Source organism: Lycorma delicatula, chromosome 11 (genome assembly GCF_047948215.1).
Source record: "Lycorma delicatula isolate Av1 chromosome 11, ASM4794821v1, whole genome shotgun sequence".
NCBI classification, from domain to species: domain Eukaryota; kingdom Metazoa; phylum Arthropoda; class Insecta; order Hemiptera; family Fulgoridae; genus Lycorma; species Lycorma delicatula.
This window is the reverse complement of record NC_134465.1, coordinates 59,905,267-59,920,897: the sequence shown is the minus strand read 5'-3', so window position 1 is coordinate 59,920,897 and position 15,631 is coordinate 59,905,267. Positions and strand designations below refer to the sequence as shown.

General features: G+C 30.6%; 1 protein-coding gene across 1 annotated transcript in view; it reads right to left on the bottom strand.

Moving 5' to 3' along the window:
* The window catches only part of Ndf (Nucleosome-destabilizing factor), a 222,280-nt gene that overhangs the window by 16,145 nt on the left and 190,504 nt on the right, over nucleotides 1-15,631 (bottom strand). The window contains exon 8 of the mRNA XM_075379169.1: nucleotides 5,346-5,456. Within this exon, the coding sequence (XP_075235284.1) occupies nucleotides 5,346-5,456 (111 nt within the window). The remainder of the gene's footprint in view (nucleotides 1-5,345; nucleotides 5,457-15,631) is intronic.

Genomic DNA, 15,631 nt, shown 5'->3' with positions numbered 1-15,631 from the left:
AAAAATAGACATTAAAAGATTATAAAAAAAATTAAATATATTCTGAAAGAACAGTGTTTGCCATTTATTTTCAAATACCTTTTATTAATTTTTAAAAATTATGTTATTCATATGCCGACGTTCACTATCTACACAGGTCTTTAACCTCTCCCTAAATTTTGCATTACTTTTCTTGTCATTTCCAAAGGTATTAAAGCGATTCGAAGGCTCTTGGCTTCTGTTTAAAGATTTCTGCCTTTACATGTTCACAGAAAAAAAATCTGATGTCAACACCATTGAATTTCCTTGTACACCTATTAAATTACATGTACACATTTTTGAAAGTACATAAAATTTTATTTCATTAATAACTTCAGATTTTTTTTTGTTATTATTGAATTATTATTTATTGTAAAAAACTTTTTACAATCAGAGATTCATAATTATTACAAAATCAATATATTTAAATTAAATTAAAAAAAAAGGAAATGATGTCTGATTCAAACCAATGTGCTTTCCTCTTGTAAGATCCAAATATTTCTTTAATTAAAATTTTATTTGGCTATAACTCTGGAACCAATGAAAATAAGTACCACTATTCCACTATTTTTTATAAGTACTACATAAGTACCACTATATCGTTGAAAAGCTCTCAATGAGGGTTTATTAATGCAGTTAAGAAAAAGTCCAAAATCCAAATATTTTGGGATTTTTGGAACACTTGATCAGTCGAGTGCAATCAAAAGGGAAGGGGCACAACTAGATGTTACAACAATCCTAAATCCAAAATTTCAACATTCTACAGCTAATTGGTTTTTGAGTTATGTGAAATACATATGTACATATGTATGTACAGATGTCATGCCAAAACTAGTCAATAGCAAACAGCTCAATAACAAATTGAAATCCAGTGTTTTGGGAGCTTTATATTCATTATTGGAGTGAATGATGCACTTTCTGAAAACTGGCTCATTTACTTTTTCATAGACATTCCACTACTATATTTAAGGCAAACCATCTAGTGTAAATATAAGGAGTTTATAATTTTTATTAATAAACGAGTTAGATCAACACATCTGGCTTCTAAATCGGAAGGTTTTGAGTTCAATTCATGACAGGTTTTTGGTATATTTCCGAATATCATTTCATCCCTCTTTATAAAATACATGAGAAAGCACACAAAGAAATGATTCATTTTACTAGTCTAATAATTTAATAAATACTTTGAAAAATTACTAAATTGCTAAGAACCAAAAGAAAGGTTAGAATTTCAAACTGCAACATAAAAAATTCTAAGTTTCCAAAAATTGAAGAAGTTCAAGAACTAAACTCAGAACTTAAAAATAACAAAGCTTTGCATGAAAATCTAACTGCAGCAGAACTTTGGAAAAAAGCATACTTATTTTAGCAAAAGTAATTCTAAATACTTTGGGTAACATCTTAAGGAGCTAAACTGGGACTTTTTTGGGATAAAAAAGTTACTAGAAGTCTGGAAAACAGCCTTAATTCATCCTTTTCACTAAAGGGCTCAAAGATAGATCTGAACAACAGCACAGGCATTTCTCTCTTAGAAGTAACTTACAAGATCTTATCAAAAACATCTTAAACCGAACCGAACCAAACCACAACTAGAAGAATATAAAGGTAGCTTCAGAAAAAGCAGATCATAGCAGATTCACCCTTAAAAGTATTACGAAGTATCTGAAATTTTCAAACAAAACATATGTAATAACTTTCATTCATTTCTAAAAATTGAATGAATGCCCAGCGAACTGTTTTTTCAATATTAAATACACTGTAAGTAACTGCTAAAAACTGAACAGTTTAAAAAATTAAATAAATTTTATTCATGAAAATACTGTAATATTAAAGCACAGAATAAAATGGTCATAAAATAGTCAAATTATGCAATAAATTGATATACGTTATTCCCTGGCATTAACTGAAACATCCTGTAGCCTGCATTGAGAAAAATATTAAAATGAAACTGTTGCTTTTAAAAACAAGCAATTTAGCAATGTAATGGAAAGATAAGTCATGAACATTAACAGATCAATAATTCAACCTGTTTTTTCCCAACAATTTGTACAAACAGCTGCTTTTTTTTTTAACGAACAATTCATTTTTATTTGGCAGCAACAACAGAAACGCCTACCTCTAGTTGGAACACACTGGAAAAGCATAAAACTAAACCCAGGACACACAAGACAAATCACATGTCAAAAATCAATCTCTTGAATGCTAAAATAAAACATTACAAAATATTAGTAAAACCACAAGCGTTATATGCAGCAAAAACATTGGACCTGAATAATGAGGGACTAATGGAAAATCTAGCAGAAAAGAGGTAATAAAGAATCATAAGGAAAATATTAGGTCCAAAATTAAAAAAAAGATACACTTAAACTAATTTCCGATAAACTTTCAGACACAATGAGAAAAGAAAATTAGCTTCTACAGTCATTTCTCAAGAATGAATAACAAACAAATTGACAAAACAAATCTTTAAATTCTTCAATTAAAAAAAAAACAAAGAGCAAATAGTTCAAGATCTGGCAGAACTAAGCATAACAGAAGAAACCGTTAAAGAGAGAAAAAAATTAGGAAAATATTAAAAAAATGAAAACCAAAGATTCCAGGAGAAAGCGAAGACAAAATGTGGACAAAACAACAAAACACCAAAGCATCAGAAAAAGACCATCTTCAGTTATTTGACTGGTTTGATGCAGCTCTTCAAAATTCCCTATCTAGTGCCAGTCAGTTTCATTTTGGTATACCCCTACAGCCTACATCCCTAATAATTTGTTTTATATATTCCAAACGTTGCCTGCCAACACAATTTTTTCCTTCTACCTGTCCTTCTAATATTAAAGCGACTATTCCAGGATGCCTTAATATGTGGCCTGTAAGTTTTTCTTTTCTTTTAACTTTTTTTTTCCAAACGGTTCTTTCATCAATTTTCCGCAACACATCTTTATTTATATCTCTATCCACTCATCTGAGTTTTAACATTCTCCTATAGCACCACATTTTAAAAGCTAATCTTTTCTTCTCAGGTATTCCGATCGTCCAAGTTTCACTTCTATATAAAGATACGCTCCCAAACATATACTTTGAAAAATGTTTTCCTGATGTTTAAATTAATTTTCGATGTAAGCAAATTATATTTCTGACTGAAAGCTCTTTTCACCTGTGCTATTTGGCATTTTATATCACTCCTGCTTCATCCATCTTTTGCAATTCTACTTCCCAAATAACAAAATTCTTCTACCTTCATAATCTTTTCTCATCTTATTTTTATATTAAGTGGTTCATCTGCATTATTTCTACTACATTTCACTACGTTCGTTTGTTCTTGTTTATTTCATGCGGCAGTTCTTGTGTAGGATTTCATAAATACCATTCATTGTTTTTTGTAAATCTTTTTTACTCTCGGCTAGAATTACTACATCATCAGCAAATTGAAGCAGCTTTATCTTTTCACCTTGCACAGTTACTCCGGATCTGAATTGTTCTTATATTTTCTACGTTCATCCACTAGCTGCAACATATCCTTTGATATCCAAGATGTTCTACCAGTTCTCTTTGTTCCGCCTAAGTTCGCTTCTGCTGATTTAAGAATTTTCTTTTCATCATTCTCCCATTATCTTCTATATTTTCTACCTTACCTTTTCTAAGAACTCTTGTAATGATCTCCTCAAAAATCTTCTTTACCTCCTCTTCTTTCAAGCTTCTCTAAATTCCACCAATTCATCTGACACCTTTCTTCAGGTTTTTAAACCCAAATCTACATTTTATTATTACTAAATTATGGTTGGTATCAATTTCTGCTGCAGAATAAGCTTTGCATTCAACGAGTTGATTTCAAAATTTTTGTTTAACCATAATATGATCTATCTGATACCTTGTAGTATCACCTGGATTTTTCTATGTGTATATTCTTCTATTACGATTTTTAAACTGGTTATTGACAATTATTAAATTATACTTCATGCAAAACTCAATAAGTTGGTCCCCTCTTTCATTCCTTTTGCAGAACCTGTAAAAGTCAAGTTTCAAGTATACACACTCCTACCTCATCATCATCATGGGCACTTGTAGGCAAATAGTCATTAACAATCGTCTGCTTAGGTTCTAATTTTACCCTTATTACAATGACTCTATCGTATGCATTTTTAAATACTTTACTTTCTTCCCTATCTTCTTGTTCATTATGACACCTAATCCTGCCTGCCCTTTAGTTAAAGCTGAATTAATTATTCTAATATCATCTGACCAAAAGTAGTTTTCCTCTTCCCACTGAACCTCGCTAATTCTTACTGCACCTACATTTAACCAACCCATTTCTCTGTTTAAATTTTGTAACTTACCAATATTTTTTATATTTCTAACATTCCAAGCTCCAACGTGTAGAATATTTACTTTTTAATTTTCTGGTGACCCCTTCCTTAGTAATTCCCACCTGAAGATCTAATCTAGCCGAGGGGGTAGTTTATTTCCAGAATATTTTACCAAGGAAGGCGCCTCGCCTCTATCTTTGTTATATTAAAATGCAGAGAGCAACATTTTCTTAGAAAAAAAAACAGCTGTAGTTTTCCATTGCTTTCAGCTACTCAGTACTCGAAGATTGAGTGATGTTGATATGTTTAAGTCCTTCTGACCTACACCCTAACAACTACTGAAAAGAGCTGCTGCCCTCTTTCAGGAATCATTCATTAGTCTGGCTCTTGACAGATATCACTCCGGTATGGTTGCACCTTCGATCCAGCTGCTCTGTATTATCAATGAGCACTCAAGCCCCCTCACCATCGGCAAGATCTCATGATTCATAGTGTCTTAAAAAACGAAACCTTACTGGGAAAAAATAAAAGAACCAAGAACGCGTAAAAAGTAATTGATTTAATATAGGTGAGTGATTGTGAAGAAAAAATGAACTAATTACTATTATAGTTTAAATATATTAACTGTAAATAAAAACTGGAATATAAAAGATAATTCTTTTTTGACTTAATATAAAGTTTTTCTTGAAGAAATTAAGCTTAGGTGTAATTTAACAGAAAGGAAATGTGGTACTATTCAGTAGCTCAAACCAAACTAACTCGATTAGAAACCTCAAAAGGTGAATAACCTTAATATATATTGAATTAATATACTATTTTCTACTAGTTTTCCTCTTCTGAATTAACCTTAAAATTTCTTTATCTTGTACATCAACCTGCCTGAATTTTTCAATTCTTCTACAACACAACATTTTAAATCCTGAATTCTTTATCTTTCTATCTTTTTCTAATAATAACATTTCACCTTCACAAAACTACTAAAATTAAAATAATTACAACAATAAATAAGAGAGTAACAATACTTACATCTTTTGCAGCCTGAGGATCAGCAACACAAGAAAACGTGATATCAGCAGCTTGTATTACATCTGATGGTGTTAAACCTTCATCAGCCCCAGCTTTAACAAAATCTTTGCACTGCAACAGATTATAACATTCTCATATAAATAGTGAAATATATATATAACTTAGCTTAGCAACATATATGTAAAACACATTCATGATTTATGATTGACTGACTATTAATCTTAAAAAAATTATATACATTTTTGAGAAGCTTTGTTGTTAAAATTGAGATCCACACCCATTTTGTAATTACAATTATGAATTCACATGTGACGATATGACATTATGGCTGACTTTACCTGTTTTATATACTTAAGTATACACTAGCATCTTAGTCGTGGCTTTGCCTGCTCTATATAATTACTTGCATTACCCGTAGCGATCAATTTTTTTTTATTTTGTGTTTTTCACTCAAGTAACCAGAGGCAGGTGCAGCCAGTCATGTCACACATACAGTAACAGTGGCAGTCTTACTTGAGTTGCCACACCATACAACACACTATTTCCTGGAAAAATTAAATTCAAAAAACCCTGAAATAATATTTTAGATAAATATCAGGCTTTTTGAGTATTTGCAAGCCCAGATCTATTGAATATCTCATTTAGTATATTCAGAAATGGGAAAATTTTGCTAGCATGGCTCAAAAGCTTTTATCTTTCTTCATTCCTTTCAAGATAGAATTTCAGAAAATCTAGAAATTGATTTTAAATATTTACATGAAGATTGCACACACCAAAAAGCAAGTTGATATCTTTATTTGTAAAAGATAAATTAAAAAAAAATAGTAAATTTTATTGTTATTTCATTTTAACTGTTTAAACTTGGAATTTTAAAAATACCAATAAATTTATTTTAGATATTCCATGTTGATTACACGCACCAAAAATCAACTTTATTTTTTCATTGTTACTCAGAAATTAAAAAAAAAAAATAGTAAATTTCATTGTTACGCCATTTTAACCCTTTAAACTCAGAATTTCAAAAAAATCCTTTCTTAGTGTGCACTTACATCATAAGAACACACATAAAGATTTTTATGAATTAATCTTCAGTAGTTTTTGCTGGGCGTTGATTATAAATGACTCACACATGTTATTTTATACATATATAGATTATGTAACCGTTGAACAGAAATCTTCTAGTCAGTTCATAGGCAGGTCCCCCTACCATAAAAAATGTTATATTATAATAAAGGAATCCTCAACGTGGAGGATCTAGTTAAATTAACTTTACATCTTTTAACTCTTAATGGAAAAGATGAGATTAAGGTAAAGGAGAACGTAGTGAGAAAGAATAAATAGGATATTTTAACATCTCATCTACAACTCTGCCTATACAACTTTGTACTTTGTATTTTAAAAGGGATTACGAAACCTAGCGTTACTTAGTAGACTCTATAAACAATAATTTTAATGTGCAACTGACAGAAAACAAAGTCCCTTGGGCTCAATTTCCAGTGCCGGTGAACTGGCACTCTTACTGGATGTATTAACTCAAAAGATCCTAACATTCTCAGTGTGGATTTAGCAAGATCTATACTTAATAAATCCAAAACATAGAAAAAAAGCTCAATGATAATGAAAATGAATAAATGGTGAGAAAGAACAGCTCAAGGAAATTTTTGTATACTACAATAGACACCTATTGTTTATTTATTAAATTTATACTCTATTATTAGAAATAATGGCAGACTTTTTTTTGTGAACCATATTTATTTGACCTTCTTTTTTATTAAATTTTAAATGAATTTTTTTTTAATTTACTTATTATTACTTAATAATTAAAAAAATTTCACAAGTTTCTTTTTCACAAAGAATAAAGTTATATACGAGTATTAACTTCTTAAATACAAAATAATATGATTTCCATTCTTTATTTAGGGAAAACAAATTAAATATAAATATAGCATTTAAATTAAAAAATAAATCAAAATGAAGTACGATTTAATTTGGAGATGGCTATAGATGAAATATACAATTTATATATTTTGTCAGTAAAATAATGCAAAAGAAAAAAAAAAAAGGCAATCAACAAAACTTAACATGCATCAATGGACAGACAAAACTAATCTTTCCTGTCCTTTATACCTTCCAAAATATTTGTTAAAAAAAAGTAACGGTCATTTCCGTTCAATCCTAACAGAACTAATAAACCGTAAGGATATCTGTAAAAAAGAAAAAAAAAATGCTTATTTTTCCTCCAGTGAATTTCAACTTCTATAAGTTTCCATTACTTTTTGTAATAATTTACAAAATTAAATACATGATAACGTATCTAATAACAAGATACGTTAAAGATTACATATCTTTTATAATTTGATGTATATCCTAAAAGATGATCTAAATGAAAAATTTACTGTAAAAAACGACCATTTTTCTTCTGATTAAGAAATAAAAAAAGTCTAAATTAAATTACGTTAAGAGCGTACTGAAAATTATTAAATTCATATTTTAAAATAAAATAAGGTTGATGTTTAACTGTCAGTGGACTAAAGAAATTAAAGTAGTGTAATTCAAAATAACGATAAAACAGAGCCGATTGAAAGAAAAAAAAAATATATACTATATTAAATGTACCAATTATATACTTTATCCAAGTTAAGCGCAACTAATAATTTTTAAAAATTTCTACTTAGGTAATATCTCTTTAATTCTTAGGAGTTAACGGAATCAAGTCAGAATTGAGAAGATACGATAAATTATCTTAATTCGCAAATAATGAAAAAAGTTACAGTTTCCTTATTCGAGAGTTTCTCTCACATGAGGGTCTGGAATGAATGGTTTAGTCGAGTTCAATATTTCAGAACGATACACAATTCTAAGGTTAGTGTGGTTTTCATTAAAAAGCCTAAAAAATCTTATTAACATCTGGAAGAAATTAAGTCTGTTACAAAATATGTTTGACTGTCAACCAGACTGTTAAGTAATACGAAAATCGTGGAAATATCAGCAGCTTTAATTTTTTTTTTGAAGTTGGGATAATATTGTATAAAAAACAAGGTATTTTACAGATAACATATAGTATTAAAAAAAATTCTGAAAATAGGTCTATAAAAAAAAAAAATCAAATGTAGAGATATAATGAAAAAACCTATCTTAACCTTGAACAAAATGGAATGACAATTTAGAAGATAAGAATGCATGTAAATATGTGATTTGTTTAAATAAATCATTATCTTTGTTGTCATTTCTCCACAAACCTTACATAAAAGTAAGAATGCAATTAATTCCGGCTAGTTCCGATATAATTAGATCGCAACATTTTAATGGTCAACCAAAGCGTTTTGATCTCTATACGTGTACTTAAATTTTTCGATCATTTATTTTAATTTTATATTTCCTAAATGATTTCGGAATTGGAATATATTTTTCTTTATGAAAATCTAAGTTTTTTTCTTGAGATGGTTCTTTAAAATACTTGAAGAAAACAAATTTTTATTACATATATCTTCTAGTTTTATACGTAATGGGTAAAGGAATGAATTACCGGTTACCACATAGATTCATTTAATTTCCGAAAGAACGGTGGTTAAAAAAAGGGTATAAGAATTCGGTATTATTAAGAGCACTACGCCACAATTATTTTAAATAAAATGTACAACGTAAGTAGGAAAACTGTAGCGTTATCTGGTGCGATAAGTATGACGAACAATGAAGTTAAGTTGTACTAATATAAAAGGTAACCGTTAATACTAAAGAGATCATTAAATATTGAAATAAAATAAAATCAAGATGACATCCTTATAATAGAAAACAAAAAGTTAAACTAAAATATGTACGTAACAAATTACAGCTTATTTATATTTTGGTCTAATGTTATGGGTTAGGCTAACGTAACTTAATACGGTAAAACAAAATACAAGTGGTATTACAGTATTAACAACCAACCATTATAAAAGCGTTTCATTTGTAATTATTCTATAACAATAATTAATCCACAGCTACACGATTATCATGTCCAATTTAAATTACATTTAAACTAATAAAATTGACAGGAAACGCCATAGCATAATCTAAACAGGGTTATAAGACCAACAACACCGTGTATACTTCCAACAGATCATACAAGCACACACCCGTAATATTAAACGAGGCAGCATAACAATATTCAAGGTCAAAATATATATAGCAACAAACTTGTACGTACACAGTACATTAATATAAAATACAGCCGATAGATAGCGCGCGCTGTCTATCGCACGACTATGGACTCTACCCAAAAAAACGAGCTACGTAACAAACAGCTTGGCCAGATGTTTCCTGAATGCAGTAAACGTGTTTCTCCACGTAGAATTTTTTACGTTATATAAAATATGAATAATTAATATTAAAAAATAAATGTTAACCATATTTCCTCTTTGTTCTAATTATAGTAATATACTACCAGGTATATTATGGCAGATTGTAATTAAAATATGAAACTATTATATTTCACTAAAATAAAAACATAAATCATAATAACTACGTCACAAAATTAAAAATACGCTATTCACAGAGTTATAATATATCGATAAATGATAATCGAGATGCAAAAGGTTATTTTTGTTACACCATATTATTTATTAATATATTGTTACGCCCACTGAGTAGCACGTAATCAATCCTTGAAGAACGAGTTCGACAATGAGCAATCTGTTTCTTCTTTTGCTCCCAATATTTTTCATGCATTTTTTCATCCGTTTAGACTTGGCACCCTTATTTCTTTTGTGTAATAGGGTTGTACATTTCTCTTTTTTAGGGGAAGTCTGATAGATTATTTTCCTTTAGGATTCTCTTGTCTTCTATACCCACAATCATTCTTCCGTTATGGATTTAGAGTTTAGATTGAACAGAGTTTCACAGGCGTACATGGTTCAGGTTTTGCAACCGTTACAATGTCATTTAGTTAATGTTCATTATTACTGATTTTTTTTTTTGTATTTGGACCAGGTTAATCCTTGGGCTTTTTTAAATTTAATTGTTCTATTCTCAATTATTTAAGTTATTATTTCGCTAAGGTTTTAAATTTGTCAACTATTTTTAATTTCTTATTAATTAGTTGAAGGAGTGGAAATTCTGTTTTAAAGGCGAGCATAACTTCTGTCTTTTCGAATGAAATCAGAAGATTTTTCATTTTAAAATGTTCAGCGTGCAATTGTCCATTATAATTATTTTTTATTAAAAAAATTAACGGTGTATTATTAAAAACCCAACGTGATAAAAGTGTTGTAACGTAATAATAATAATATAATGTTGATGCTATGTTTCATTCGGATTTATAAAGTACAGTTTGAATAGTTTCACATGCCATAAAAATAGGGAGTTAAACGAAGTTTTAATTTAAGAATCCAGTACATGTTTTCTTTAAAAGTTGTATAATTTGCGGCGAAAATTATTGATCAGTTCGTTCTCCTTTCCACAGAGTAAGAATCCCTCAATTTCCGAAAGGATTGTAAAAAGCATGATCGCACATTATCTGGAAGGGCCTTTAGGTAAAGTTGCTTGTCTTACACTGTATTTATTTTTTTTTAAATACAGAGAGATTACGAATGAAATATTCACTTTTGATAGCTTATAAAACCGGTGTTATGAGTACAGTAAATGATATGGTTTTACAGGGAATTTTCTAAAGTTTATGTTGGTATAACTGCTCTGCCGCTAATGTCACTTATTGATGTCATGTTACCAGTCTGGCAAGATAGCTTACTACTGCTATAGAGAAAGCTTTTTATGCGCTCGAATTAGTCAAAACAAACTCGGTAGAGCGACATTTCAGAACAAATATGGTAAATCATCACCGACAAGAAAATCAATCTACGATTGGAATAAACAGTTTCAAACCACAGAGTGTCTGTGTAAAAGGAAAAGTGCTGGAAGACCTCCTATTTCAGAAAAACAAATCGATCGTATTCGTGATGTGTATCAACGTAGCCCTGGCAAATCTACTGTATCGGGAAGTTTAGAATTCTTTCTTTCTTTTTCCTGTTTAGCCTTCGGTAACTACCTTTCAGATAATACTTCAGAGGATGATATGTATGACTGAAAATGAAGTATAGTCTTGTACAGGTCGATCATTTCTGAGATGTATGATTAATTGAAACCTAACCACCAAAGAACACCGGTATCCACGATCTAGTATTCAAATCCGTGTAAAAATAACTGACTTTACTGGGAAGTTTAGAATTGTAAATTCCTTAACCGACTGTGAGGAAAATTCTGTGGAAACTTTAGAAAATAACACCTTATAAATTTGTGATTTTAAATGTCGACGATAAAGTCTTATGTGGAGTTGCAGAAATGTGTTGAAAAATGATGATGGCAATTTTTTCATCGCCTAATTATCGGTGATGAATGAACGTTTCACATCAGTGCAAAAGTTAATAGCAATGTATGAATAACCGATACAGAAAACCCAAGAAAAAGTTTACAACATATACGCGAATCCCCTAAAGTGAACGTGTTTTGCGTTGTATCTCGTGAAATGGTGTACGGACCGTTCTTTTTTGACGAAGTAATAGTAATCGGAATTATCTGGACATATTAAACTAATGTATCAAATCGAGGAAGAAACTGACAATTTCGACTTTATAAAAGATGGAGCTCCTCTTCACTGGCACTTACAGGTCAGAAATTATCTGGATAAACGCCTTCCTACACGGTGGATTGGTTGTGAAAATCACCATATTTTTATGGTGATTAAGCGTTGGCCATCACGTACTCCAGATTTAACGCGTTAACCCACCGGGTTGGCCTAGTAGTGAACGCGTCTTCCCAAATCAGCTAATTTGGAAGTCGAGAGTTCCAATGTTCAAATACTAGTAAAGACAGTTACTTTTATACGGATTTGTATACTAGATCGTAGATACCGGTGTTCTTTGGTGGTTAGGTTTCAATTAATCACACATCTCAGAAATGATCGACCTGTACAAGACTATACTTCACTTACACTCAAACATTACCTCTAAAGTAATACCTGGCGGTGATTCCCGGAGACGAAACAGGAAAAAAAAGGATGGGTAGTACAGCCACCGTTAGTTACCACCTTTGTGGCTACAAAAGCCGGTCGCATCGAAATCACCTCGACCGACACAGTCAAATCGGCGGAAAGCCCCAACAATCGATAACTTACTGATACCGTTCTTTTTTTACAACGAAATGAGGAATTATACGAAAATTACTATATAAATCTCGCCGAATACTACAAAAAAGTATGTTAACAAGAATATTATCAACTTTAGCAAAAATTCCATTTTTAAAACACATTTTTGTTTTTTTTTCGTAGATATAGTTTATACTAAACTTGCACATGGCTAATTAAAAAAAAAGAAGAAATCAAGATACATTAAAAAATATTATATTAACGAAAACTTATAATAAAAACCAAACATTTTCTTTTTAACTGATTTAATAATTTTCCAATAATATAAACTAATACCGACTAAATAAAATACTCCTTTAAATAAACTAATATTAAGTTTATGTCTAAACACTTCAAATCATTTTGCTTTCTTTCTTTTTCCTGTTTACCTTCCGGTAACTCCGTTCAGATAATACTTCAGAGGATGATATGTACGAGTGTAAATGAAGTGTAGTCTTGTACAGTCCCAGTTCAACAATTCCTGAGATGTGTGGTTAACTGAAACCCAACCACCAAAGAACACCGGTATCCACGATCTAGTATTCAAATCCGTGTAAAAATAAACTGGTTTTACTAGGACTTTAACGGTGGAACTCTTAACTTCCAAATCAGCTGATTTGGAAAGACGCGTTCACCACTAGACCAATCCGGTGGGTTACAAATCATTATGCTAAATCTACAATAATGTATGGATTATTTGACGGTTATTCAGAAAGATAAAACAAATTACTGCCCATTCATTACAACACCATTTTGAAATTAAATACAACGCGTAAACAACATATCAATCATCTAGTCAAACAGAAGTTTTGTATTAATAATAAATTGTCAGAAAGATTTATATTCAACCGATTAATACTTTATTTAATGGAAACGTATTTTTATAAAATAAAAATAAATAAAACTATCAACAATATTGGCAATGTAGAATTGTAAAGTCGTTTTATATCTTAACCTTTGAGTTAAAAAACATAATTCTCGCTTGTTGATAACTGTAAAAAACTGAGACTGATTCTTTACTGTTAAAAAAGGAAAGTCTTACATCAGTTAAAATTTAAAATTATTTAAAAAAATCTCAGGGTAGGTGGAAATACAACTTAACGTTAACTTCATAAATTCTATTCAAAATAAACACATTCTTTGTAAAAACTTGGATAAAATTATAATAACCGGTAATAAAATATACAGAAAAGTTACAACAAAGTAATTTAAGCATTCATTTTACATATATAATTATACAAACTCTTTGTAATCATTTATACAAAGGCTAGAAAGGCACAACTGTTAGTAGCGATTTGTGTAACGTGCGGTTTTTTGATGATTGAATTTCTGACCTAATGTCGAAATCGTAAACCCAGCTTTCGTCTCCCATTATGATCTTTTGCATTAAGGTTTCATCGTCATAGGGTTGTTCAACAAGTTGCCCAGAAACGTCCATTTGATGTTCGGTCATCAAACAAGGAACAAACTCGATGCATGATCAATTTCTCAGTCAAAATGTCATGGCGTATCCAATTGAGACACTAACCTCTTCTGCAAGTTCTTTGACAATCGGCGATTTACACTCACCAAATCTTTGATTCTCTGAACGCGGGTGTCATCAGTTGAAATCGAAGGCCTTATTGGTGGAGGGACGTCTTCAATCGACTGACGATCGATCACTTTTAAATTGTGAAAACCATTCGTAATATTTCGTACGACCCAGAGCATAATCTCCGTTAGCTTGTTTCAAAAGGTGAAACGTTTCGGTGAAAGTTTTCCCCAGTTTCACGCAAAATTTTACGTTGTATCGTTGTTCCCGAAAATCGCATATTACAAAAATCGCTGCTAAAAATTGAACACGTTGCACTCAAATAACACGAAAAGTAAACGAGATATCAACAATCCAAGAACGTGTGGTTACAGAAATGGTTATGCGGTACACAATGCTGCCAAACGCACGTCACTAAATGTTTCCGTTGGCGCATAATTAATGTTCGTTTATTTTGTGGACATACCTCGTATTTCGATTCATAACTCCGTTGGGGAATTGTTTACTCCCAAACTACTATATTTCCCGTTGGGGATTCGTTGTGTCAAAAAATGACACAATGCTCTTATTGATAACTTAACGTATCGTATTATTCCATTTATTTCTCGGTCATTATCAAAAATGTGGATAGCCATGAAACAGGTGTTAACAAGTCACGGAAAATTCAATCTTTGACAAGGAAGATGAATGTAAAATATTTTATACAAGTCATATGGAGAACATGAGTTTGATACCAGATATGAAATTTCTGTTTTTTTTTTTTGTTTTTTTCAGAGCAAGAGGATTTTTAAAGATTATCTTTGAATAAACTACGGCAGAACGGATGCAGCTAGAGAAAAGTTCAATATTGAATCTTTACAAATTTGGTGTGATTTAATCGATCTAACAAGCGTGGATAAAGTGTTGAAACAACGGGTATTAATTAACTGTATGCATACAGTAAGCTCATATTTCTTGCAAAATTCTTTAAAGTTATGGCTATAAGGACTATCTAATTAGAGCGTTGGGTTTAATTTCGGGAAGTAATTGGATTTACAGTTTTTTTGTTTTTAATGGTGCAGTACCTAATAAAACTTAAAACCTACTAATACCTATTAGAACCTAATAAAAATCCCATTGATGCTTTACTGGTTCCATTCCGGTTTCTTGTACTTTAGACGTTCGATAGTTCCGTAACAAGCAAGTGAAAAGCTTTTAGTCATCATTTGGGCGTTTTCCTGAAAACTGCTTATGACCGTATCCGATGAAATGTTCTCAATATGGCAGCTGTATAAAAAGCTCAATTTCAAGCTGAGGTAAGTAAAATTGAGGGTTCCTTCCTTAGGCTTATGAATTCGTGAGATACAAGATAATGAATGAATTAATGACATTTGCTTTTACGTGTATACTTATTAATCGATTCCTGTTTATTCTCATAAAACTCATTAAAACAAAAAAAACACGGTTTTTATTTGTAAAATCGAATTTTACAATTCAATTACAATACGAACATAAAAAATGTGTAATTTTATTTTGTGAAGTTGAACAGCTATTACTCGAAAAGCGTTACTTATAAAAAAATAAAAACGAAATTAATGTATTTTGTTAACTTAAATCAGT